Below are 21,011 nucleotides of genomic sequence, written 5' to 3'. Positions count from 1 at the left end.
GCGCAGGGGGAATTGTCGCAAGTCACCTAGGAACTGGATACGCGCAGCCACAATGGCAACGGGCTGGGAAGGGGTATTAGGCGCGAGAAGACATCTCCCACGCCTACTCAACACGTGTACCCCACGTGCAAGCCGCTTTCATCCGGCTTCAACATTTCAAGATGGCCATGGCAATGAAAGTCGACCAACTCGAGCTCGCTCGCTTCGACACGTCCAGCACCAACCCACCCACCATGCTCGCCCTCCGCCGCCTCGCACCAGCAACATTGCGATCACTGCACACCTCGGCACCAGGTAGGCTCGCGCGCCGGCGGGCTCAGCTAACGCGCAGCGGCCAAGAAGGCCAAGGCAGCGGCGATCGAGGACGACTTTGACGGCGACGACCTGTTCGACGACGCGCAGGTCGAGGCCGCGACGGGCGGGCGCGCGGCGCGCCGCGCGGCACTCTCAGCCAGCATCCTGGGCCGCACGTCGGTGCGCGTCGGCGACCTGCGCAAGGTGGTCCAGCTGAGCGACTCGGTCGAGGACCTGCAGCAGCTCGGCAGCGTGCTCAAGAGCTGGCGCGCGCAGGGCAGGAAGGTGACGGACCAGACGGCGGTGGAGCTTGTCGGTGCGTCGGGCGTCGGGCCAAGGGTAGGCCGTAGCTGACTCCCCAGGCCGGTGTATCCGCTTTGGACAGCAGGACCTCGCGCGCGAGTACGCGCTGCACCGGGTGCAGTACGGCGTCCCCGAGCTCCCGGCACACGTGTTCAACAAGATTGCGCCGGTCAAGGGCGAGGCCAAGGCGAAGAAGGAGGAGGCGGCGGCGGCTCCCGAGGCCACCGAGGCATGATGCATTGGCATTGTTGTGGCGGCGTGCGGGCAAGCACTAACGAACGGGGCACTAATCACATGTTCTATAACGCTACAGAGTCGAATTGGGCCTGAGGCGCTTCTGCACCGGGTCACTTGAGCCCGAGGCGCTTCTGCACCGAGTCAAGTGCCGCGCGATGGCGGATCACCACGCCCTGGCTCGGCGCGTCAGGCCTAGCAGCGAGCGCGACAGCGACTTCCGCCGCCTCATCGGCCGTGATCCACGAGCCTGGCGCGCCCGGGCGCTCGCGCGTGGCCAAGTTGCCCAGCACGATAGAGAAGAGGCGGCGCGAGTCGCCCGTCTCGGCCTCGACCACGCGCTGCGCCATGACCAGACTCGCCTGGGCCATGGAGAGGGGCCCGGCGCCGGGGACGGGGACGACGCCGCTCGCGCCGAGGATCCACACCATGCTCCCGGTCTCCGGGAGGCGGGGGAGCCACGCACGGAGCGAGGCCACGTACCCAGTCGTCACGTCGACAAAGAAGCGCTGCCACACGTCCTCGGGCACGTCCCACAGCCCGCGGCCGGACCACCAGCTGCCGATGGCGACGACGACGTGGTCGACCCTCCCGTGGTCTTGCTCGATCTTGTCCGCGAACGCTGCGGCGCCGGAGAAGGTGCCCAGCTCGCCGGAGACGGGCGTGATAGTGGCGCCGGGGACGCGCTTGGCTGCGTCGCGCGCGGCGGACTCGGCATTGGCTTGTTTCCGCGAGGCGAGGAGCACCTCGGCGCCGGCGCGCGCGAACCCGTCGACCTGGTGGCTGCCGACGATGCCGCTGCCGCCGATGACGAGGACGCGCTTGCCCTTTAGGCTGCGGGGGTCGGCGGCGGCGCCGCGGCTAGGCTTGAGGAGGAGCTCGGCGCCGTTGGGGTCCCAGCGCTCGGCGCCGAAGGAGGAGGACATGGTGCGGGCTTGGGGGGTGGGTTGGGGTCGGAGGTAGCGCGCGAGGGGCGAGAGTGGCGAGGGTGGCGCGAGGGTGGCGCGAGCTTGCCGCGGGACAAGAGCACGGAGAGACCGAATGGTGTCGGGTTGGACGAGGAGCAGTGAGGCGAGCAGCGCGACGCCAGCGAGGATAAGTACTCTGCGCGACATGACGTCGAGGCAAGGTGTGTGCGCGCTGCGTTATATCCGCGCCCCGCCGCGGCGACTAGTTGCCCTCAAGACGCCGCAAGGCCGAGGGGGCGGGAGGAGATGCGAGGAGCGGAGGGGGGAGGGCTCAGGAGCCAGCCCCGCCCCCCGACCCCGTGTTCGGCGAGATGGCCGAGCGGTCTAAGGCGCTGTGTTAAGGTGTGTTCACACATCCGCAGTCTTCGGACGTGGGTTCGAATCCCACTCTCGTCAAGCGAGGATTCAGTTCCTCCCAGCCAATGCTTTTGGCCCGCGCTGCGATGGAGCGACGAAGAGGCGGGGGAAGGGAGGCGAAAACTTGGAAAAATCAATTTAATCCCGCTAATGGTTTGTAAGGGTTTGTAATCGTCCTGCGGTGTCTACTGTTGCTCCGCACCGTGTCAGTGGCCGAGGCTGCATGGAGCGCGCGAGAAACGACTAGGGCTGTCGAGTTGGTCGATGTCGATGTGCGTGCTCGTGGCGATCGCCGCCACACGCAGGCACGCCCGCCCTTAGTCATGCACACAGGCCATTACCCCAGCTCGTGCGCCCCGCCCAGTCCTACACGTCACCCGAGCCACACTCAGCGTCGACCGGCTGAGCCGCGCTCGTGCCGGCGCGACCGCCACAACACACACGCCCATGGCCCTCCGCGCCCGGCCTGCACCCCAGTCCCCCCGACCCCCGCCCCACACATGCCACACGCTCCTGATACATGTCTATCATGAATTCGTCTACAGCCAGCCCACCGGCCCCCCGCCCCGCCCCCTCACAGCGACTTGTTCCAAAAGTCCTTCCACCGCGACCCTGTCCCCTCGCGCAGCTCGCGGTGCCTGCTCACATCGTCGTCGTCGGCCTCACTCTCGTCGTCGCTGCCGACATGCACAGAGTCCCAGCCCTCAAAGTCGTCGCGCAGGCGCGTGATGCGGTCGGCCTCGCGGTCAGACTCGGGCGTGACGTCGCCGCTGCGCCGCTCGTCCTCGTCCTCATCGTCCCCGACAACGTGCTGCGCCGGCCCGTCTAATGTGTGCAGCGGGACAGCCGTCGCACTCGGCGACGTCGCATTGTCGGGCGCCGTGGCATACTCGTGCCGCTGCGACGTGAGCGGGCGGCGCTCGTCGTCCTCGTCGTCATCGACGATCGGATTGCCGCGCGCGTCGAGCTCGACGTCGGCGCTGAGGCTCTTGCGATACTTGTGGAACGAGTAGAGTGCGATTCCTGTCGCGCGGCGTCAGGGAAAGGACTTTGGTGCGCACACTCGACTCACCACAGATCGTCACGACCACACCGACAATCTTGACCTCGGACAGCTTGTCGCCAAACACCCAGGCCGAGATGGTGATGGTCGACACCTCCTTGAAGATGCCCGCGATGGACAGCGGCACGACACCCGCGCGCTGGAGCACAAAGTACTCGCTCGCGACCATGGCAAACGCAATGCAGCCAGGGAGCGCAATCACCGCGACCGTCTTGATGCCCTCGAGCGGCGTGGCGAAGAAGGCCGACTGGAAGATCTGGGTCCAGCTCTCGGCGGCCAGGCTCACGGCGAACAGCACGACGCCCATGATCGGCGTGATCCAGAAAATCGTCGCGAACGGGTTACTCAGGCCCATGGCCTTCTTGTGCATGATGAGCTCGGTGAGGGCCCAGCGCAGACCGCCGATCGCGCTCGCGCACAGCACCATGATGATGCCGGGGATGCTGACGGCCTTGGCCTGAAACACCATCATGAAGACGCCGGCGGAGATGAGCACGATGACGCCGACGAGGCGGATGCTGAACTTTTCCAGGCGGAAGAGGAAGGCGAAGAAGAGGACGAAGATGAGGGCGGACGACTTGACCATGGCTAGAGCGGTGTGTTAGCGTTGCGACGGCGTATATCGTGGTCTACCCACTGTACAGGCTCAGGTCGATCGTCTTGAGGGACAGGTTGGACAGGCCGATGTCGGCGCCCGTGGCCGTGGCCGTGGGTGTGATGCGGGTTCTGGTGGGTTAGTAGCGTGTACGTGGGGGCGGGGGCGGGGGCGCCGGCACAAGCGCGTCACCACATCGACGGACACCATTGCGGTCACGACGGCGACGGACACCATTGCGGTCATGACAGCCACCCCGGCCACGCTGGCTGCGCTCGCTGCGCTCGCGCGACACTCACACATACTCGCCCCGCGTCGGCCGCTCGACCGGGCGAAACTTTGCGCTCCACACGAGCCGAATCGTGAGCGCGAGGAGGAACTGCACGACCATGTGCCACGCGGTCACGAACAGCGGGAAGCTGAAGCCGTAGTGCTTTGCGTCAAACATCCACTTGTTGTACAGGGAGAGGAGGGTTGCGAAGAGGTACCTGGTGCGGTTTAGCACAACTCCCCACCGCCCACGGCCACGGCACCCACCACGACAAAATAAACATGCCCGTGATCACGACGTTGCGCCACCACAGCGCGCGCTTCTGCGCCGTCGTGGCGAGGTGCGAGCCCTGCGACGAGGTGCGCGCGTGCCCCGGCCTGCTGGCTCGGCTCGGGGTCGGCGGGAACGTCGTCTCGGACCCCGAGTCGTCGCCGTCCCCGTCGACGCTTTTCGGTGGTGGCAGCGGCCCAGCGCTCATCTCCATGCCCGAGCCCTCGGGGCCGTCACTCAGCGCCGCGTACTTTGGCGGCATGGCGATGGGGGGGCTATCGGCTCGGCTGCGGCTGCGGCGTGCGTCCCGTCATCCATCGGGCGGGCGGGGGGTCGCGCGTGCTAGGTCGTTGCGTGTCGTCGTCGCGCGTACACTCTGCGCCGTGGGCTGCCTTGCGGTGTCGTGCTCGTGGTGCGATGCCGCGGGGTGCGATGGACAATGGGTCAATCGACGATGCGTCGACCACGTCTACTCGCTCAACTCAAAGTCATCCCGCCAGTCGCCCGCCCTGAGCGAGATATTGCCAAGCCACGTGCGGCGTGCCTGGCCCATAAACCAAGTCCAGCTTAAGCCGGCTTGAAGTCGATCCATGAGATCCCTCGTCGCTCCGTCGCATCACACCACAACATGCATGGGTATATCATAAACAGCAGCGCAGCGCAGCAGCACCGCAACGCCCCCGCTAAATCAACAAGTCCTCAGTCCCCCCACGCGGCCGCGGCACGTCGGCCTGGTAGTTGCCGCCGCCGCCAAGAAGGTCCAGATCCGCCAGCTGGCTGTACGGGTCGTCCGACAGGTCGCCGCCCTGTGGCGTATCGGCCCGCTCGCCGCCATTGCTGCCGTTGCCGTTGCCAGACTCCATTGTTGGTCGCGCAGGTACTGGCACCGACTTGGGGTTGAAGCTCGACGTCGCCGTGCCTCGTGGCATGACGAGGTGCCGCCTCGACGAAGCGTTGAGCGCCGGCGAGTCGGGCAGGTACCGTGGCTTGGCTGTGCGGATAAATGTCTCGGGGTTCTTGTGGTAGATGGAGCCGAGTGTACCGGTGTGGAGTAGGAGCTGGTCGAGCATGCCCTTGACCATGCGGTCCGTCTCGGTTGAGATAACAGGCTTCTCGCCAAGCACAATCTCGCGGGCAGCCGTGGGGTTGGTGGTGAGCAGGCGCCAGTACATGAATCCCTGTGGAGTCAGCATGTGTCATAGCAACCCGCCCCCACGCCACTTACACGGTCCCTCAAGTCGGGGTTCTCGGCCTCCTCCGTAGCCAGCTTGAGCACCTCTGGCAGGAGCGTCTGCGCCGCCGTTGGGCGCTTGATAAACAGCTTGACGACAGCGGTCAGCAGCGCGAGCTGCACCTCGGCCGGCTCCTCCTTGAACCCATATGTAAAGTCCTCGAAAAGCTCGTCGCTGTTCTCAATGCGGTCGGCATACTGGCCAACAATCCAGATCATAGCCGCCTTGGCCTCAGGCTCGTCGAGCATGTCGAGGTTCTCGCACAGCGTGCCAATGATGCTCTCGTACTTGTTGGGGTACCGCCTGAAGATATCCTTGATGACGACAATCGCCTCCTGGACGACGTACGTGATCCTCGTCTTGAGCAGGTCGAGCAGGACCAGGACGCACTGGTCCGAGGCGCCAGAGATCTTGATCGCCAGGCGGCCGATAGAGCGGACAGCCTTGCGCACAAAGTCGACGTCGACTTCCGACGCATACTCCTTGAGCTCGGCGAGGACCTCGGACACATTCTCCTCACGGGTGAGGCGGTACATGATCTCAAGCTTGGCGAGCTTGACGTAGATCGGGTCGTTGTACTTGCAGAAGAAGACCTTGACCTCGTTGGCGAGGATGGCCGGGCGGCGCTGGATAATAAGGAGAATGTTGCGCAGGGCGACGTATTGCACCTCGGGCCCGGTCGACAGCAGCGTGACGAGCGGAGGACCCATCTTGCGCTCGAGCACGCGGATGAGGTCCTCGTCCTCCATATAGTTCATGAGGTAGAGGATAACCTTGACGGTGGTGAGCACGACGGCCGAGTTTGCGTGCTGCAGGCGGACCGATATCCTCTCTGCGAGGGTCTCGGCGTCGAGCGACGTCTGGGGAATGAACGAGAGGAGCGAGTCGAGGATGTACACCTGTCCCCACTCTGAGCACTCGCCGAGGGCCGCGACGAGCTTGCCCGCGACCGTGGCGTTTAATCTAAGCGTGATGTCGCTGCTTCTGTCCGAGATCTCCATCAGCGCGGCGACGGCATTGGCCACGACGGTGGGGTTGTGGTCGGCCAGCAGGTCGCGGAGCATGGCGACAAAGTTCTCGCGCTCAATCATCTTCTTGCCATAGTCGGACGAGTAGAGCTTTGCAACGCTTCGGGCGTCAGTCCCGCCCCTCGGTTGCACACTCACGCAATCGCCGACGTCTTGCGCACGTAGGGGTCCTGGTCCTCGAGCCCGTGTCGCAGCGGGTCGACGAGGGCCTGGATGATGCTCGGCAGCGGGATGGACGACATGGTGCGGATCGCGAGCGCGCGGATGAGCGGGTTGCGGTCGGCGCAGTCCTGCCTTGTCAGCCATGCACCGCACCACAAACGCACCGAGAGGAACCCGCCGATGGCATGCGCGACCTCCTCGGGGCGCGAGCGGCCGTAGTTGACGAGGTAGAGGTAGACCACTGGGAGGGGTCAGCCTGCTTGCCCCACACACCGACCCACTCTTCTTGATCTCGAGCACCTGGATCTGCATGCACTGCACCATGTCGGGGAAGAGCTGCGACACTGGCGGGTGAGCGAACATACAGGTTGTCCCACCCACTGTCGTTGCCCATGGTCATGTTGGCGACGATCTTCTTGAGCGCAACCTTCTTGCGCGCGTACCCCTTGTCCTTCTTGTCGCCCGAGTTGCGGAGCTCCTCGCGGAGGTCCTGGATCTTGGTCCGGGCTGGCGAGGTGTCAGCCCCGAGCGGCGAGTGCGCCGATGCATCCACTCACTGAACAGCTTGGCGTCGGCCATGGTGGTGTGTGTCGCGAGGGTGATGGTGGGGGGAAGGGATGCCGCGAGGTGGATCCGCGGGTGGGTATCGGCGCGTGGTCGCGCAGTCGTCTAGGTTCGTGTCTTGCGCGTAGTCGTGAGTGGGTTGTAGTTGATGTTGTCGTTGTTGGATGAGAAGTGGTGCAGAGTCGTGCCCAACGCAACTCACTCAGCACCGACCCGTCGTGGCCGTGGTCGTCGCGGTGACGCTGTCCGTCACTCAGGTCCGCGTCCCTCGGCAAGCCATTTGCCCCCGCCCAGCCCACCCCTTCACCCCGGCCGGCACCTCGGCTTCTCCATCGCACCCGTCCCAACTTTTGTCAGCACCCATACTCCGTCGCCATGCTCCGCGCCCTCGCCCGCCCGCTCGCCCGCTCCACAAGAAGCACACTGGCCCGCGTCTACAGCACCCCCGCGCGCGAGCAGCCCGCCGGCTTGGGCGAGGGCGAGCGCGTCATCTGGGACAAGCTCGCCGCTAGGTTTCCCGGCACGCAGCTGCAGGTGCAGGATGTGTCTGGTGGGTACATTGTAGTTGGGGCGGTGGTGGAGGCGTAGGCCGTGGTCGTTGGCTGACGGTGCCCAGGCGGCTGTGGCTCGTTCTACGCCATCTCTGTCTCCTCGCCCGAGTTCAAGGGCCTCTCCATGGTCAAGCAGCACAAGCTCGTCAACGACTGCCTCAAGGAGGACATCAAGGGGATCCACGGGTTGCAAGTGAGTCGATTCGAGATGGCCCCACTCACACCCCAGCTCAAGACAATCCCAGAGGACGCAGCATAGGAAGAAAAATGCATGATGTGGCTCTAGACTACTCGGGCTGCACTACGGCTAGTCCGTGGCAATGGGGGTGCCAGCACCGTTTGGCGTGTCGGCAGGCGTGTCGTCGTCCTCATCGTCGGAAGCGGCACCGCCAGCAGCAGCAGCACCGTTGGCCGACTTCTTGTTCTTCTTCTTGTTGTTCTTCTTCTTCTTTTTGGATATCCTGGTGAGGATCTCGGCGCCGTTCTCGGTGATGAGGATCGTCTCCTCAAACTGGGCCGATCGGCGGCCGTCGAGCGTAACGGCCGTCCAGTCGTCGCGCCAGTGGTCGAGGTTGGCCGTGCCGAGGTTGATCATGGGCTCCTGGGATATTGTCAGCTCGGCACCCCCGCCAGCCAATCACGCCACTCACAATGGTAAACACCTGGCCGACCTCCATCTTTCCGGGCATCTTCGAGTTGGCGTAGTGGACAATGTTGGGGTTGCAGTGGAACAGGTTGTGGATACCGTGGCCAGTGTAGCGGCGGACGATGCTGAAGCCCTTGGGCTTTGTGATGGACTCGATCTTGTTGCCAATCTCGCGGTAGGGGACGCCAGGCTTGCACAGGGCAATCGCCTCCTCCATCGCCTTCTTGGTCGTGTCAATCAGGTCTTGTGACTCCTGGTCAATCTTGCCGACGGGGTACGTCGCGTTCAGGTCGCCGTGGAAGCCCTTGTAGAACAGGGACACGTCGAGGTTGACAATGTCGCCCTCGACCAGTGGCCGCTGGTCGGGGATGCCGTGGCAGATGACCTCGTTGACGCTGATGCACACCGACTTGGGGAACTTGTTGTAGTTGAGCGGCGAGGGGTAGGCGTTGCGGTCGATGCATGCCTGGTGGCAGATGGCGTCGAGCTCGTCCGACGTGATGCCCGGGCGGATGGCGGCGGCGGTAATGTCCAGGACCTCGCGCGAGAGCTAGACGTCAGCACTCGTCGAATACCACCACTCACCCTGCACACCGTCCTCATGGCCTCAATCTCCTGCTGGGTAAGAATCTTGACCGACCGCTCGCGGACCGCCTCGCACGCGCTCCATCCCTGGGCTGGTCTGTCAGCCTTGCCAGCAGCAAACACTCACGGTGGTCGGCGTAGTCGGGGCGCTCGATGTGTGCGGGAACCTCGCGCTTGGCCGAGAGCGGGTACACGGGCCTCAGCGTGCCAGTGAACTGGTATCCGCGCATCGAGGCGGGGATGGTCGAGTTCTCTGCGGCGAGTCAGCACGCGCCGCGCCAGTTGCCACCACGCACTCGTGTCCTCATTGTCGGCCGCGATCTTGACAATGTTGTGGATGAGCTTGTGCGTTCCCTGGGCATTAGTGGGGTCGTAGCATACTCATGCACATACCCCTGCGCCGTCAGCATGCATCCAAACCCCTCGCACTCACAGTTCTTCTTGAAGCAGTCCTGGTCGCAGAAGAAGCTGCCGGCGATATTCAACCTGGCGTCAGCGATGCTACGGCCAGCACGCACTTCTTGCAGTGGGGGCACTCGAGGCGCGAGGCCTCCCTCGCCTGGCAGCCTGTGCAGAGGGTCATTGTGTCGTGTGGTGTGGTGTATGTGATGGCAGACGACACAAAGCACGCCGACGCCGCCGCAGTAAGCCACCCGTGAAGAAGTTGGTGCGCGATCTGCAAACAGGTCACGTGAGCGTCGTCGGAGTGGCCGCCAACCTGCCGGCGGTGGTGCCCCGTCGGCTGCGTCATGCTACGTCCCGCGTCCGACAGCGAGCAGAGCATATAACCCACCTCGAAGCAGAGGTACCCCACACCGAGCTCCACAAGCACCATGTCCGCCGCGCTGTGCACCATCGCTTCCATCGACCACCTCGTGCTCACCGTCGCGTCGCTCCCGCGCACGATCGCATTCTACACGCGCCTGGGGATGCGGCACGAGACCTTCTCGCCCCTCAACGCGCCCGACACGACGCGGCACTCGCTCCTCTTCGGCCAGTCCAAGATCAACCTGCACGAGAAGGGGCACGAGTTCGACCCCAAGGCGACGCATGTGCAGACCGGCTCGGCTGACCTGTGCTTTGTCGTGCAGGACGATGTGCAGCTCGTCCGCCAGCGGCTCCAGGAGGCCGGCCTCACCCTGCTCGAGGGCGCAGAGGTCGTGCCCCGCACCGGCGCCGTCGGACCCATCAAGTCCGTGTACCTCTACGACCCGGACGGCAACCTCGTCGAGTAGGTCTCGGGCCGGGCGCCACTGACTGACGCCAGGCTGTCCAACTATGTGAAGAAGTAGAGGGTCGGAAGCCGGCGGCCGGGTCGCCGGGCCGCCGAGTCGCAGTGCTGGTCGTACCGCACTCGCCTACACACTGCATCGCCTGCTGGACGCGCCGGATAACCTCGTGGTGCCGATCTGCTGTCTTGTCAGACCCACTGACAGCCGCGGAATTGCGAGGCGTAATAGTGGGCCCGGGGGTGGGACGATAGGGACCACGAAGGGTCCATGAGGCGGCGTCGACGTTGGCTCCGGTGACGGATCTCCGAGATTTGTATTCGTTCGGCAATGCCTGCGTCGTCGTTGGGGATGGTGTGGGATGGCTGTGGGGAGGCGATGCATGGCGAGGTGTGGTGTGCATGGTGTGCATGGTGATGGTGCAACGTGTGGAGCAATCGCGGTGGTGTATGTGGTTACTGACGAGGGGTTGCACCCATGCCCTCTACTTCTGCTCCGTGCGCAATACAGTCACCAGTGTGCGCCTCAGCCGTGGCGCTGGCTCACTGTTAAGCTTACCGGTGAGGAGTCGAGGTAATGCAAGACGAGTCGGTCTGAAACATCAATGTGGCGATGCCTCATAGCTGACACCGCCACAGCGCTTTCAGCAATATCAACCTCGGCGAGATGGCCGAGCGGTCTAAGGCGCTGTGTTAAGGTGTGCTCAAGCATATCCGCAGTCTTCGGACGTGGGTTCGAATCCCACTCTCGTCAAACGAGGAGTCAAATCCTCAAGCCTAGCTTTTTGGAGTCGCTTCAGTCTACCCGGGGTAATCCGGGATTCCGAGGCCCACATCTCCGGTTCCTGCCGAGGCGTTGTTGTGGCGGCCAAAGTGGGGTCCGCCCTGGTCCGTGGCTTTTGGCTTTTTGGTGATGGCGGCGGCTAGCAGAGGACAGGCAGCGCACGCAGACGGACAATAGGTTCCTATCGGGTGGCGTTTGGCAGGGCAGAGTGCCTGCGGCGTAACGGTGCGAACAAGCCAAGCCCACTGGGGGATCAACAGAGCGACCAAAGACTCGAACGACCATGTCGAGCTCCGGTACGGTCGGTCGCCGCGGAACCGACGCGTACCCGGCCCGGCTGGAGAGTCGCTCGCTCGCCAGCGGGCGTCGACAAACTTGTTCCGATGGTTGGGGTGTTCGCGCTCTTAGGGATGCATGCCCCCGCCACTGCGCTACTGCTCCAAGCAAGCACGAGCTAGTGGCGGGGGAGCACACGGGCAACAAGGTCAGTGAGCCGGCGCGGCTTGCAGCCCGCCCATCTGCGGCGCGACAGGGCGGCGGCGGCGAGCGGCGTCGCACGACCTTGGTCCGTTCCCTGTTGTCGTCCTCCGTCGCCGTCGTCGCTGCGTCGTCATTGCAGCGACAAGACTGGATGCACGGCGCCAAGAGGGATGCGGCATGGTAGAGTTCCCCCGTGATTTGGTTCCGACCGCCCGGTGATTTGTAGTGGGTGCTTGAACACTACCAATCCTCGTGGATGATAATACAAATCAACCATCTTGGCTGCACTCGACTTCGGCATCCTCCTCATCCAACCCCGCCCCGCCTCACCCACCCCACCGCCCACACACGACCCACGACCCACGGCCCGCGACCCCAGGCCAGATGATTCTGGAGAGCCGAGCACAGAGCTTGGTATAAGCGCGCACCAGCAAATCCCCTCTGCATCATGACAGATTCTACTCCGCAAACAATGTTGTCAACCGCCGTCAGACCAGCACTTCCACAAGCCATGCCCCGGTCGGGCTGGAAACAGCCAACACCCGGCCCGGCTGGCGGCCCATCGGGCACCCAGCAGCCCCTCACACCCAAGCGCGACCGCGACTCGGTCGACGAGTCGCACAAGTCGAAAAAGGCAAAGCGAAAAGGTGGCAAGGCCTGTGTCTACTGCCGCAGAAGGTGAGCCCGCGACGCGACCGACCGACAAGATAGACAGGCATCGGTGCTGATGACGCCAGCCACATGGTCTGCGAGGGTGGCCGGCCCTGCGAGCGATGGTGAGTACGCTTCTCCAACTGCCCGGCCATGGTCGATGCTCACCGGCGACAGCATTAAGCGCGACATTGCCCACCTCTGCCGCGACGTCACCCCGCCGTCGTCGGCCAAGAAGCCAGATCAGCCCGCCGCGCCCGCCGCCGCCGCCGCTATCCCAAAGTCGGAACCCCAGTCGCTCGTCTACGACACGGGCTCGTCGTCATGGCCCCTCCTCCCGCCCAACACGGCACCAGAACCACCACAGCCCGAGACGCAGGCGCCGGCGCCGGCGCTCGACCTCGGCGTCATGACGCGCGACGTCAGCAACGTCTCGAGCGGCGGCTGGGGCGTCGGCGACAACGCCGAGTTTGGCATCCTCTCGTGAGTTGGCTCGCAGTCAGCCTCGTGCCGCCCCGCGCCGCCCCCGCCTGCCTTTGGAGGTGACTAAGGACGACGACGTGACTGGCGTGGGAGCGCTAGAGCCCCCCCACGAGCGCCTTTGCGCCCCCGTCGATCGACCCCTGCTGACACCCCCTGCAGTGACATGCTCAAGACGCTCCGTGTCCCGACTCTGCCAGGCGGCTTTGTCGACGTCCTCTCCCAGGTCGTGCGCCGCGGCAGCAACGACCCGTCCATCACCGACCCCCAGCTCGCGGGCGGCACCAGCTCGGCCCTCCAGCTGCAGGGTGCGGCCCCAGCGCAGAGCAGCAGCAGCTCATCGACCAGCGGACAGGCTCCGCCCGACGTCAAGGGCAAGGGCAAGGCCGAGCCATTCAGCAGCATCTCGCGCATCGAGCAGTACCTCCTCGCCGCGGCCGACCAGCCAGACGGCACCCGTGCCGCACGCTTGACGCAGGTCATCCGGGCAAAGTATGAGGCCGGTTTACTCAAGCCCTACGACTACATCAAGGGGTACGAGCGGATGAACCGCTGGATGGACTCTGGAAGAGCCGCCCGCATCGATGCCAGCAGAGCGCCGTCACCGACAAAAGGCAACAGACGCTATGTTGTCCCGCCACCGCCGAGTGGAAGCAGCATTTCGCCTGATTCCCGTCGACGAATCCTCGCCGCGCTCGAGGTCTTCCGGCCAAAGTTCCGCCGCATCGCAAAGGAGCTCACCGACCTCGACCTCGTGTTTGTCGAGGAGGCCAACGAGCGACTCATGCTCCAGTACGACCGTGCACTGGCATCGATCCACACGCCGAGCTGCATCTGGCGTCGTACTGGCGAGATCCAGAAGGCCAACCAGGAGTTTGCGTCTCTCACCGGCATCCCAGCGCCCTTGTTCCGCAACGGCCAGCTGTGCGTCTACGAGCTCATGGACGAGGACAGTGCCGTGCGCTTCTGGGAAGGATATGGCAAGGTCGCATCCGAGAAGGGTGAGTAGTGTGTGAACTGTTGATGGCTGGGTGGCGTCTGCTCGGATAACCTGGACCTTGCACGACGCCTCTGGCGGCGCCGCCGGCGCCCATCACGTCCTCCGAACAATAGCTGACGCCCACCAGGCCAAAGCCACCTGTACACCTACTGCACCCTCAAGATTCCGCTGTCACTCACTCGGGCCGGGCAGCAGTCACGCACACAAGGCAACACGCCGTCTGTTGTCCCAATGACACAGACGGGCTCGGTGCCCGACCTGATGCTGCCTCAGGCTGCCGTCGGACCGCTCAGTTCCTCTGGCCAGCCGGCCGGCACGGTTGACGAGGAGTACCGTGTCATCCGGACATGCTTCAGCATGACTATCCGCCGCGACCGATACGAGATCCCCGTGGCCATCATGGGACAATGGATTGTGAGTGGGGACGATGGCAGTGCGACCGCCTGAGACAAAGCTGACTCCTTGTCCAGCCCATTCTCTAATTTTTATCGTTTTGTCATTTTATCCTGGTCCTCGAGTTAGGCATCCTTTGGTACACCGGCTCCCCTAGATTGTAGCATTGCATGGGAGATGGATGTTGTGTTGTTGAGGCGGGTGGGTGCTGGGTGGGGTGTTGGCTGGCCTGATTAGGCTCGATTAGGCTGTGGTTTGGTTTGGCTTATTGGCCGCCCGGTGTGAGTATTACGAATGGGTCCAATTAGTGTGCAGATTTGATGCCGCCGACGTTTATGAGTTAGTTTGGGTCCAAACTACGTCAGACGAGCAGGTGGGCGGCGCGTGATGAGCTGGGCTGGCCTGGGCTGGCTGGGTGGGCACAAGGACGCGAGACACAAAGGCCGTGTAGAGTCTGTTGTCGGGCCTCGTGTGAGCTTGGCTTGCTGCAACGGCGGCGCACTGGGCAGAAGCACGAGCGAGAGCCGCAGCCACCTGCCAGCCCGCGTGACCCACAAGAGAGAGAAAGACGAGAGAGATGACGCTGTGGTGGAGGGGCGTGTCATTTGCCGGGTGGGTGGCCCACCCCACGTTGGCCATGTTGGGCTCCACAATTCCAATTGCTCGGCCAGGCTGACTGGGTGGTGCCTTCCTTCTTCCCTTCCCCCCCTTGTGCCCTTCCCTCCGCCACGGCAGCGGCGACCATCTCGCTCACTCTTCACTGCCCACTGCACCACCCAGCCAGCACCGACAACGACGACGACGCCGACAGACGACGACACCACCCATCGTCATTTCTGACCCGACTGCTGCATCTCGCCCGCCAGCCAGCCCGCCCAAAAGCATACCCCAGTGCATTCATTGGCTTTTCCCCCTCTTGCATCTTGCACCCCCCTTCCTCGCCGCCCATCGCCGCTAAACAACAACGGACACTGCAACTACGGCGCGCAGCAAGCAGCATGACTCGGTGCGTTTGCCCCGCTCCAGCGCAGCACCCAAGTGCCAAGCTACGCGCGAGCTGCGCTGCCCCACCCCGCGATCGCCACTCAACCAGCTCACACCCACAGCGAATCGCCGAGCCTCCTCGGCTCGTCCGAGCTCCGCGACGTCGCGCTCGTACCCCACGCCGTGCGCGCCGCAAACATCACCATCATCCACCCGCAGCTGCGCGACCTCGTGCTGCCCCTCGCGCGCGGCCACGTCCTCTACCCGCGCGGCACGGCCATCGAGGAGGCGCGGTGGCGCGATGTCGACGACGACGACGAGCCAGAGGGCAAGCCGCCCCAGTCTGCCTTTACGGCGGCTGCTGATACGCCGCGCGCGACGTTCACCGGCCAGCATACGGCCAAGACGCTCTTCAAGCTCGGGTTCACGCCCACTTGCCTCACGTCTAGGTGGGTGCGCTCGGGCCCTGTTGTTATCTAGGCGACGGTGACGGTGCTGATAGCGGCGGCAGCGGCGCGATCCTGGCCTGCGGAGGCCAGAAGGGAGAGCTCTTTCTCTGCGACCTGCCCACTGGCGACCGTGTGCAGCGCGCATCGCCCGTCAAGCCGTTTGCGCTCAGCTTGAACCTTCCGAGCAGGTCGATCAACAACGCGATCACAATCTTACCGTCATACCCGTATGGGTGGGCCCGGCGCCAGGCCGAGGTCAAGCGCATGTACGGGCAGCGCGAGCCGCGCCGGAGGGACATTGACGACTATGATGACGACGAGACGACGCTCCGCGACAGCGACGACGAGGACGCCGACGATCTAGACGACGACATGGACATTGACGACGAGAGCACGGGCGGCGGCGCCCAGGTGCTGACGTACCCCAACTCGATCCCCTTCGGCCACGCCAGGCGTATCCCCATTCTTGGGGGCGATCGCAACCGCCGCTGGTCCAACACGACGAGCCTGTCGTCCCAGTCGCCGCAGTACGTGACGTCGCACGGCGGCGGCCGGCACCGCTCCCCCGCGTCCAGCTCGGAGGCGTCGCGCCGGTCCCGTCTGCAGCGCGCGGATGAGCCGCGTATTCTTGTGTCCAACAACGACCAGACGGTCAAAATGTTCTCGCTGCGCCGAGTGGAGCGCGACCGTGAGCGGGAGCGCGACCAGGAGGGCGCCCCGGCTGTCCCCATCCGGGCGACTTCGTCCGGCTCCTCGCGGTACGAGCAAGATTATGCCGCCATGAGCCACACCCCACTGCCCCCCGCCCGGACCCTCTTTGGAAGCAGCTACGGCTATGATTCGATCGGGCTCAACGAGGGCATCCTCGCCCAGCCTTCCCAGGTTGTGCCCGACGTCCGCGAGCACGCTCGCCCTCGCTACTCGTCGAGCGTTGGTGGCCTCCCCTACTCGTCTGGTGGAAGCTGGAGCACGTACCGCGACCGTACGCGTGACATTACGCGGGCCAACAGCCATGTGGCGCAGCAGCGGAGCGAGTGGGAGCAGTCGCAGGCTCGCACTACCAGCGGCATGCTCCTCGACCGTGAGATCAACGACAGCGACGTCGAGCCCCGCAAACTCACACGCGTCGGAGGCACCAAGTTCAAGCTCGCCGTCAACCACTGTGGGTACGATTCTTCGGATGACGCTAACCCGCACAGCGTCGCTATCGCCCGACCTCCGTACCATGGTGACCGTCGGCGACTCTACCGAGGTCTTTATCTACGAGGTCCTCGACGGCGGCCGCGAGTTCCGCAAAATCGGTGTGTACAGCGCCGCCACCGACTACGGCTTCAGCACAGCCTGGAGCAAGGACGGCCGCAAGTTTGCCGTCGCGAGCCAGGACGGCCAGGTGACCGTCTGGGACCATCGCACGTCCAAGCCCCTGGCCATCTTCCACTCCTCGCCCTCGGTCCCGACTAACGGCAGCGCCCCATCCTCGCCCGTCACGTCGCACACGCTAGGCGACACCGTGTACGAGGACGAGCGGCCAGCGGTTCTCATCGACCCCGTCACTGGCGACCCCCGCCTCGGCAGCAGCACGTCTGGGCGCGACGCCGCCCGTGTCGTCAAGTTCAGCCCCGAGGGCAGCTCGCGCGACCTGCTCGTCTTCTCCGAGGTAAGCTAATTTTTCCTCAAGTGGTACCCAGCTTACCCCACAGGAAAACTACAACATCCACATCATCGACGCCCGTACATTCAATACCCACGTCGTCGTACCCGTCCCGTACGACCCGCCGCCCCCCACCCCGCCCGCGCCGCGCCGGTACAACCGCCACGGCGTCGATGGCGGCACGTGGGGCATCTCTGGCGTCGCGTTCGACCCCACTGGCGACTGGCTGTACGCTGGCACGGAGCGTACAATCGTCGAGTGGGACATGCGCCGCTACGGAGGCGGCGAGGGCGGTACCTGGGCCATGGCGTAGGCCGGCCCCTCATCTACCAACATCAACACACCCACCCTACCCAAACCTACCCAAACCCCTACTAATAGCAAGCACCCAATTGCATGTCACGGTGGGCAGTGCTCCACCGGCGAGAGAAGTATCAGAAGAACAAGAAGAACACGCACTAGCCCCAAGTCTTGTAGTGAATCCAAATGTTGTGTCCTACCAAGTTGTAGTGTGATGCGAGTTGTCACATGGCGGCAAGTGCATACAGGGGTATGATTGTGCGGGGTATAGTTACAACATTTTACACTAATCGGACAGGTGTCACCACTCGAGCTGCGCGACGAGCTGGCGCGCGCGCCCAGTGTCCTCGGCGTCCCGCTCGGCCGCGACGCGCGTGTACATGATGGGGCAGTCGATCGAGTCGCAGAGGAGGCGCTCGCCCGCAGGTGTGCCCGAGCAGCTAGCACAGATACGCTGGAGGTCGAGCAGGCGGGACTGGGCGTCGTGCTCGGCGCGGAGGAGGGTCTCGGCGCTCTCGGCCGGCGTCTCGCGGCACTCGTCGCACACCTCGCCGCCCTCGCCGCCGCACACGAGGCAGTGCGCGGACAGAAAGTGCGAGTCAATGCGCATGCCGCCCAGCGCACCATACTTGCCCGCACGCTTCTGCCGGGGCATAGAGTCGTACCACTGCTCGACGTCGGCGCCGACCAGGTTGAAGATACGCGCAAGCGGCGGGATCAGCATGTTGCGGATGTAGTACTCTGCGTCGATGCCCAGGCTGCGGTTGGCCAGCATCTCCTCGGGCATGCGTGCGCGATCGATCAGCCGGCGGCCCTGCGCGTTGCTGATCACATAGGGAACCCGCTCGGCATACTGCGGCTCGTCGCGCGGGTCCTTGAGAATACGGCGGTAGGCTACCGCTGCGCCTGGGGGCGGGATGCCCTTCTCGCTGAGGGTGAGCCACGCCCGGCGCTGTGCACTCACGAGTACGTCCCCAGCCGCACCTCCTTGGCAATGATAAAGTCCTGGGGGCTGACACGCCCCTGCAGAATCTTGGTCCACTCCTGCCTGCAAAAGTCCTTGATATCGCTCAGATCCTGGTTCCGGAACAGCATTTTGAGGCACACTTCCTCCATCTTCTGCTGCGCAGGGAATCCGTCGCGGCGGATAGTCTCGATGCCCTTGGCGTCGAACACGGGCTCCGTCTCGTCCGGGTGCTCGTACTTGAACCCCACGTAGCGCTTCTTGGCCATGAGCACCGAGCCCATGTAGACCTTCTCAAACTTGAGCTTGACGGGCTTGGGGTTCATGGCCGTGACCGTGTCGGCAATGTCATGGCCAATCTTGAAAGCCTGCTCCTTGCTCCGGCCGGGGAGGGAAATGAAGAGCGAGTCTGTATCGCCGTACACGACCGTCGCGTTCCAGTCGGAACGGGAATGGATCAGCTCTTGGGCCTTCTCGAGCGTCTCGCGTCCCGTCTGGACGATCGAGTCGGCGATCTCAATGCACGGCATGCGTCCAGAGAATGTGGCACTGGTGTAGCCATATGTGACGTTCTGTAGTGTCAGCTTCGTCGGGTCGAGATAGCTGCACTTACAGCCATGAGCTTCAAGCCCAGCTGGCGCGCGTTGAGCATCTGTGTGAGGGACTTGTCGCCCCTTGCCCCCTTCATGGCATTCTTGACCATCACTCGGGTATCCAGCACTTCGCCTAGCATCTTGGCCAGCAGCGACTTGCGTACAGCCGGCTTGACAAAGATCATGCCGTTTGGCGTCACTGTGAGGTAGTCCTTCAACAGCTCGATCATGCCGTCGGCGACCTTGAGCTCGGTGAAGCCAAACTTGTCAGTCCCCTTGAACTTCTCCACCCGACCTAGGCAGGTCGAGTAGCAGATGTTGTAGGCGATCATGACGGAGGGGTAGAGCGACTGGAAGTCGAGGACAACAATCGGGTGGTTGTAGTATTTGGACTCCGGTTCGGCAATCAGGGGGGTTGCGAACGGCGCGTTTTGCAACCCGACCTGCTGTTTCGACGGCGAGACCATGACGAAGGACTCAGGTTTCGCAAGGCGAAAGATGAATGACTCAACTTTGAACTGCGAGCCGCGGAAGATGACGGCGTCAAAGTCGACGCCGAAGACACGCGCGAACTCTGCGTTCTTGGACACGATCTCTGCGGCATCGAGGAGCTCGGCGTAGATCACGACGCGCTGGAACATGTACCGAAGGACGAGAGCCGTGTGTCCCGGCGTCTTGCTGCGCCACAGTGCCGTGAGATTGCCTGCCGAGTAGCGCGGTATCCTGGCTGTGAGCTACTAGCGCTGACCACCTCAGCTCACCTCTGGTGCAGAACATGAAACACAATGTTCTCGAAGGTGTACTGGTTGAGAGTCACCTCGGATCGTAGAATTCGCCAGATATTGAGCACATGCCGGCCTTCAACCTTGAAGGTTGAAGTGTGGTGGGCAGAGTACCCGTCTTTCCTGTTCAACGCTCCGCCACCGACCATGCGCGAGATCTCGTTCGTCAAGTCCATGCTGAAGGCCTTGTCGGCGCGTGCAGAGACGTATCCCCACGACGCATTGTGCAGCTCCCATCCGGTGAGCACGTCGGGGTCCCATTCACGGGTGGTGTCGATAACCCAGTTGATCAAGTCGAGCTCACTCTCCACATAGGTGACAGGGATGCCGTCCAGCTTCGCCCGTCGGTTCGTGGTCTGAGGGCCGTCGATGATAACGTAGCCAGCGTAGTAGCCGGGATGGATAGTCGAGTCCAGCAAACTCTCGTCATCGTTCTGGAAGCAGAAGAAAAGGGCCTCGATCTCGTCCTTGTCTGGATCAGGAAGTAGCTGGCCACGGGACGGAGCTGGCGTGAGCATGTGCTGACTGTTGCTGTCTTACCAAAGACTTCGAGACAGAGAGCAGACATGCTCCTGCCCTCTCGCTGAGGCTTCTTCTGTGAGAGCTTGTACCCATACTTGTTCTTCTGGGTCGGGATGGCGAGTTGTGACTTCCGCTTCAGCCTCTGAGTTGGCTTCGCCTCGTCCTGACCAAAGTACTTGAGAACATCGCGCCGGCTGGGTGGCGGAGGACCAAACTCCCACCCGTGCCGCGCCGTCGCTGGCTGAAACCGCCTCGACTTGAGCCAAGGGCGCGGAGTGGCCATACTGGCCTGGAAGTCCTGCAAGTCTGATACACTGTTGCTCTTTACGTTGAACACGCGGCCTGCGAAAAGCTTGGGGCGAAGGGGTACGTCCGCTGGGTTGGAGTAGTAGGGATCTTGATAAACGACTGAGTCCACCCCATTTTCCTCCATGGTATCGGCTACAGCTCCGCGGGATGGTGGAGGCTCGTGGAACGTCCACGCCGTTGACGAAAGGCCCACCTTGGAGCCAGATGACTGCACGGAGGTCTCAGCGACGGTCGAGTTGCTGGGCAGGACTTGAGATGGGTTGCGAGGGGGCACTTCTTGCGATGCCGAGTCTTCAGCGCTCGAGATCTTGACTCGCT

General features: G+C 63.7%; 10 protein-coding genes and 2 non-coding genes across 12 annotated transcripts; 7 read left to right on the top strand and 5 right to left on the bottom strand.

Moving 5' to 3' along the window:
• Positions 1–233: 233 nt before the first annotated feature.
• On the top strand, positions 234–832 carry Q8F55_009130 (uncharacterized protein; the record flags this gene model as incomplete). The annotated part of the gene is made up of 3 exons (XM_069357501.1): positions 234–294; positions 332–610; positions 657–832. The coding sequence occupies 3 exons, from the start codon at positions 234–236 to the stop codon at positions 830–832; spliced, it is 516 nt and encodes a 171-aa protein (XP_069205438.1).
• Positions 833–944: 112 nt separating this feature from the next.
• Q8F55_009129 (uncharacterized protein) lies at positions 945–1,757 on the bottom strand (the record flags this gene model as incomplete). The annotated part of the gene is made up of 1 exon (XM_069357500.1): positions 945–1,757. The coding sequence occupies one exon, from the start codon at positions 1,755–1,757 to the stop codon at positions 945–947; it is 813 nt and encodes a 270-aa protein (XP_069205437.1).
• A 347-nt stretch (positions 1,758–2,104) lies between these two features.
• Q8F55_009128 lies at positions 2,105–2,195 on the top strand. Its single transcript has one exon. It is a non-coding gene; the product is annotated as a tRNA-Leu (tRNA).
• A 535-nt stretch (positions 2,196–2,730) lies between these two features.
• Q8F55_009127 (uncharacterized protein) lies at positions 2,731–4,617 on the bottom strand (the record flags this gene model as incomplete). The annotated part of the gene is made up of 5 exons (XM_069357499.1): positions 2,731–3,179; positions 3,229–3,807; positions 3,857–3,945; positions 4,114–4,302; positions 4,352–4,617. The coding sequence occupies 5 exons, from the start codon at positions 4,615–4,617 to the stop codon at positions 2,731–2,733; spliced, it is 1,572 nt and encodes a 523-aa protein (XP_069205436.1).
• Positions 4,618–5,038: 421 nt separating this feature from the next.
• On the bottom strand, positions 5,039–7,356 carry Q8F55_009126 (uncharacterized protein; the record flags this gene model as incomplete). The annotated part of the gene is made up of 7 exons (XM_069357498.1): positions 5,039–5,533; positions 5,581–6,715; positions 6,754–6,905; positions 6,942–7,018; positions 7,059–7,121; positions 7,159–7,284; positions 7,335–7,356. 7 exons carry the CDS (start codon positions 7,354–7,356, stop codon positions 5,039–5,041), a joined length of 2,070 nt encoding a protein of 689 aa, XP_069205435.1.
• Positions 7,357–7,716: 360 nt separating this feature from the next.
• Q8F55_009125 (uncharacterized protein) lies at positions 7,717–8,151 on the top strand (the record flags this gene model as incomplete). The annotated part of the gene is made up of 3 exons (XM_069357497.1): positions 7,717–7,891; positions 7,958–8,085; positions 8,122–8,151. 3 exons carry the CDS (start codon positions 7,717–7,719, stop codon positions 8,149–8,151), a joined length of 333 nt encoding a protein of 110 aa, XP_069205434.1.
• A 48-nt stretch (positions 8,152–8,199) lies between these two features.
• fma1 (Methionine aminopeptidase 1) lies at positions 8,200–9,706 on the bottom strand (the record flags this gene model as incomplete). Its single annotated transcript, XM_069357496.1, has 7 exons — positions 8,200–8,493; positions 8,543–9,088; positions 9,124–9,215; positions 9,251–9,376; positions 9,420–9,477; positions 9,557–9,575; positions 9,642–9,706. 7 exons carry the CDS (start codon positions 9,704–9,706, stop codon positions 8,200–8,202), a joined length of 1,200 nt encoding a protein of 399 aa, XP_069205433.1.
• A 250-nt stretch (positions 9,707–9,956) lies between these two features.
• On the top strand, positions 9,957–10,415 carry Q8F55_009123 (uncharacterized protein; the record flags this gene model as incomplete). Its single annotated transcript, XM_069357495.1, has 2 exons — positions 9,957–10,354; positions 10,391–10,415. The coding sequence occupies 2 exons, from the start codon at positions 9,957–9,959 to the stop codon at positions 10,413–10,415; spliced, it is 423 nt and encodes a 140-aa protein (XP_069205432.1).
• A 597-nt stretch (positions 10,416–11,012) lies between these two features.
• On the top strand, positions 11,013–11,105 carry Q8F55_009122. Its single transcript has one exon. It is a non-coding gene; the product is annotated as a tRNA-Leu (tRNA).
• A 1,021-nt stretch (positions 11,106–12,126) lies between these two features.
• Positions 12,127–14,228, top strand: Q8F55_009121 (uncharacterized protein; the record flags this gene model as incomplete). The annotated part of the gene is made up of 6 exons (XM_069357494.1): positions 12,127–12,293; positions 12,353–12,391; positions 12,444–12,749; positions 12,909–13,747; positions 13,874–14,160; positions 14,217–14,228. 6 exons carry the CDS (start codon positions 12,127–12,129, stop codon positions 14,226–14,228), a joined length of 1,650 nt encoding a protein of 549 aa, XP_069205431.1.
• Positions 14,229–15,137: 909 nt separating this feature from the next.
• Q8F55_009120 (uncharacterized protein) lies at positions 15,138–17,536 on the top strand (the record flags this gene model as incomplete). Its single annotated transcript, XM_069357493.1, has 5 exons — positions 15,138–15,145; positions 15,246–15,572; positions 15,635–16,734; positions 16,772–17,229; positions 17,273–17,536. The coding sequence occupies 5 exons, from the start codon at positions 15,138–15,140 to the stop codon at positions 17,534–17,536; spliced, it is 2,157 nt and encodes a 718-aa protein (XP_069205430.1).
• A 288-nt stretch (positions 17,537–17,824) lies between these two features.
• REV3_2 (DNA polymerase zeta) lies at positions 17,825–20,667 on the bottom strand (the record flags this gene model as incomplete). Its single annotated transcript, XM_069357492.1, has 5 exons — positions 17,825–18,452; positions 18,494–19,059; positions 19,101–19,803; positions 19,842–20,334; positions 20,403–20,667. 5 exons carry the CDS (start codon positions 20,665–20,667, stop codon positions 17,825–17,827), a joined length of 2,655 nt encoding a protein of 884 aa, XP_069205429.1.
• Positions 20,668–21,011: the final 344 nt, after the last annotated feature.

Source organism: Vanrija albida, assembly GCF_041260175.1.
Source record: "Vanrija albida strain AlHP1 chromosome Unknown contig_7, whole genome shotgun sequence".
Classification (NCBI taxonomy): domain Eukaryota; kingdom Fungi; phylum Basidiomycota; class Tremellomycetes; order Trichosporonales; family Trichosporonaceae; genus Vanrija; species Vanrija albida.
This window is presented reverse-complemented; position numbering and strand designations above follow the sequence as displayed.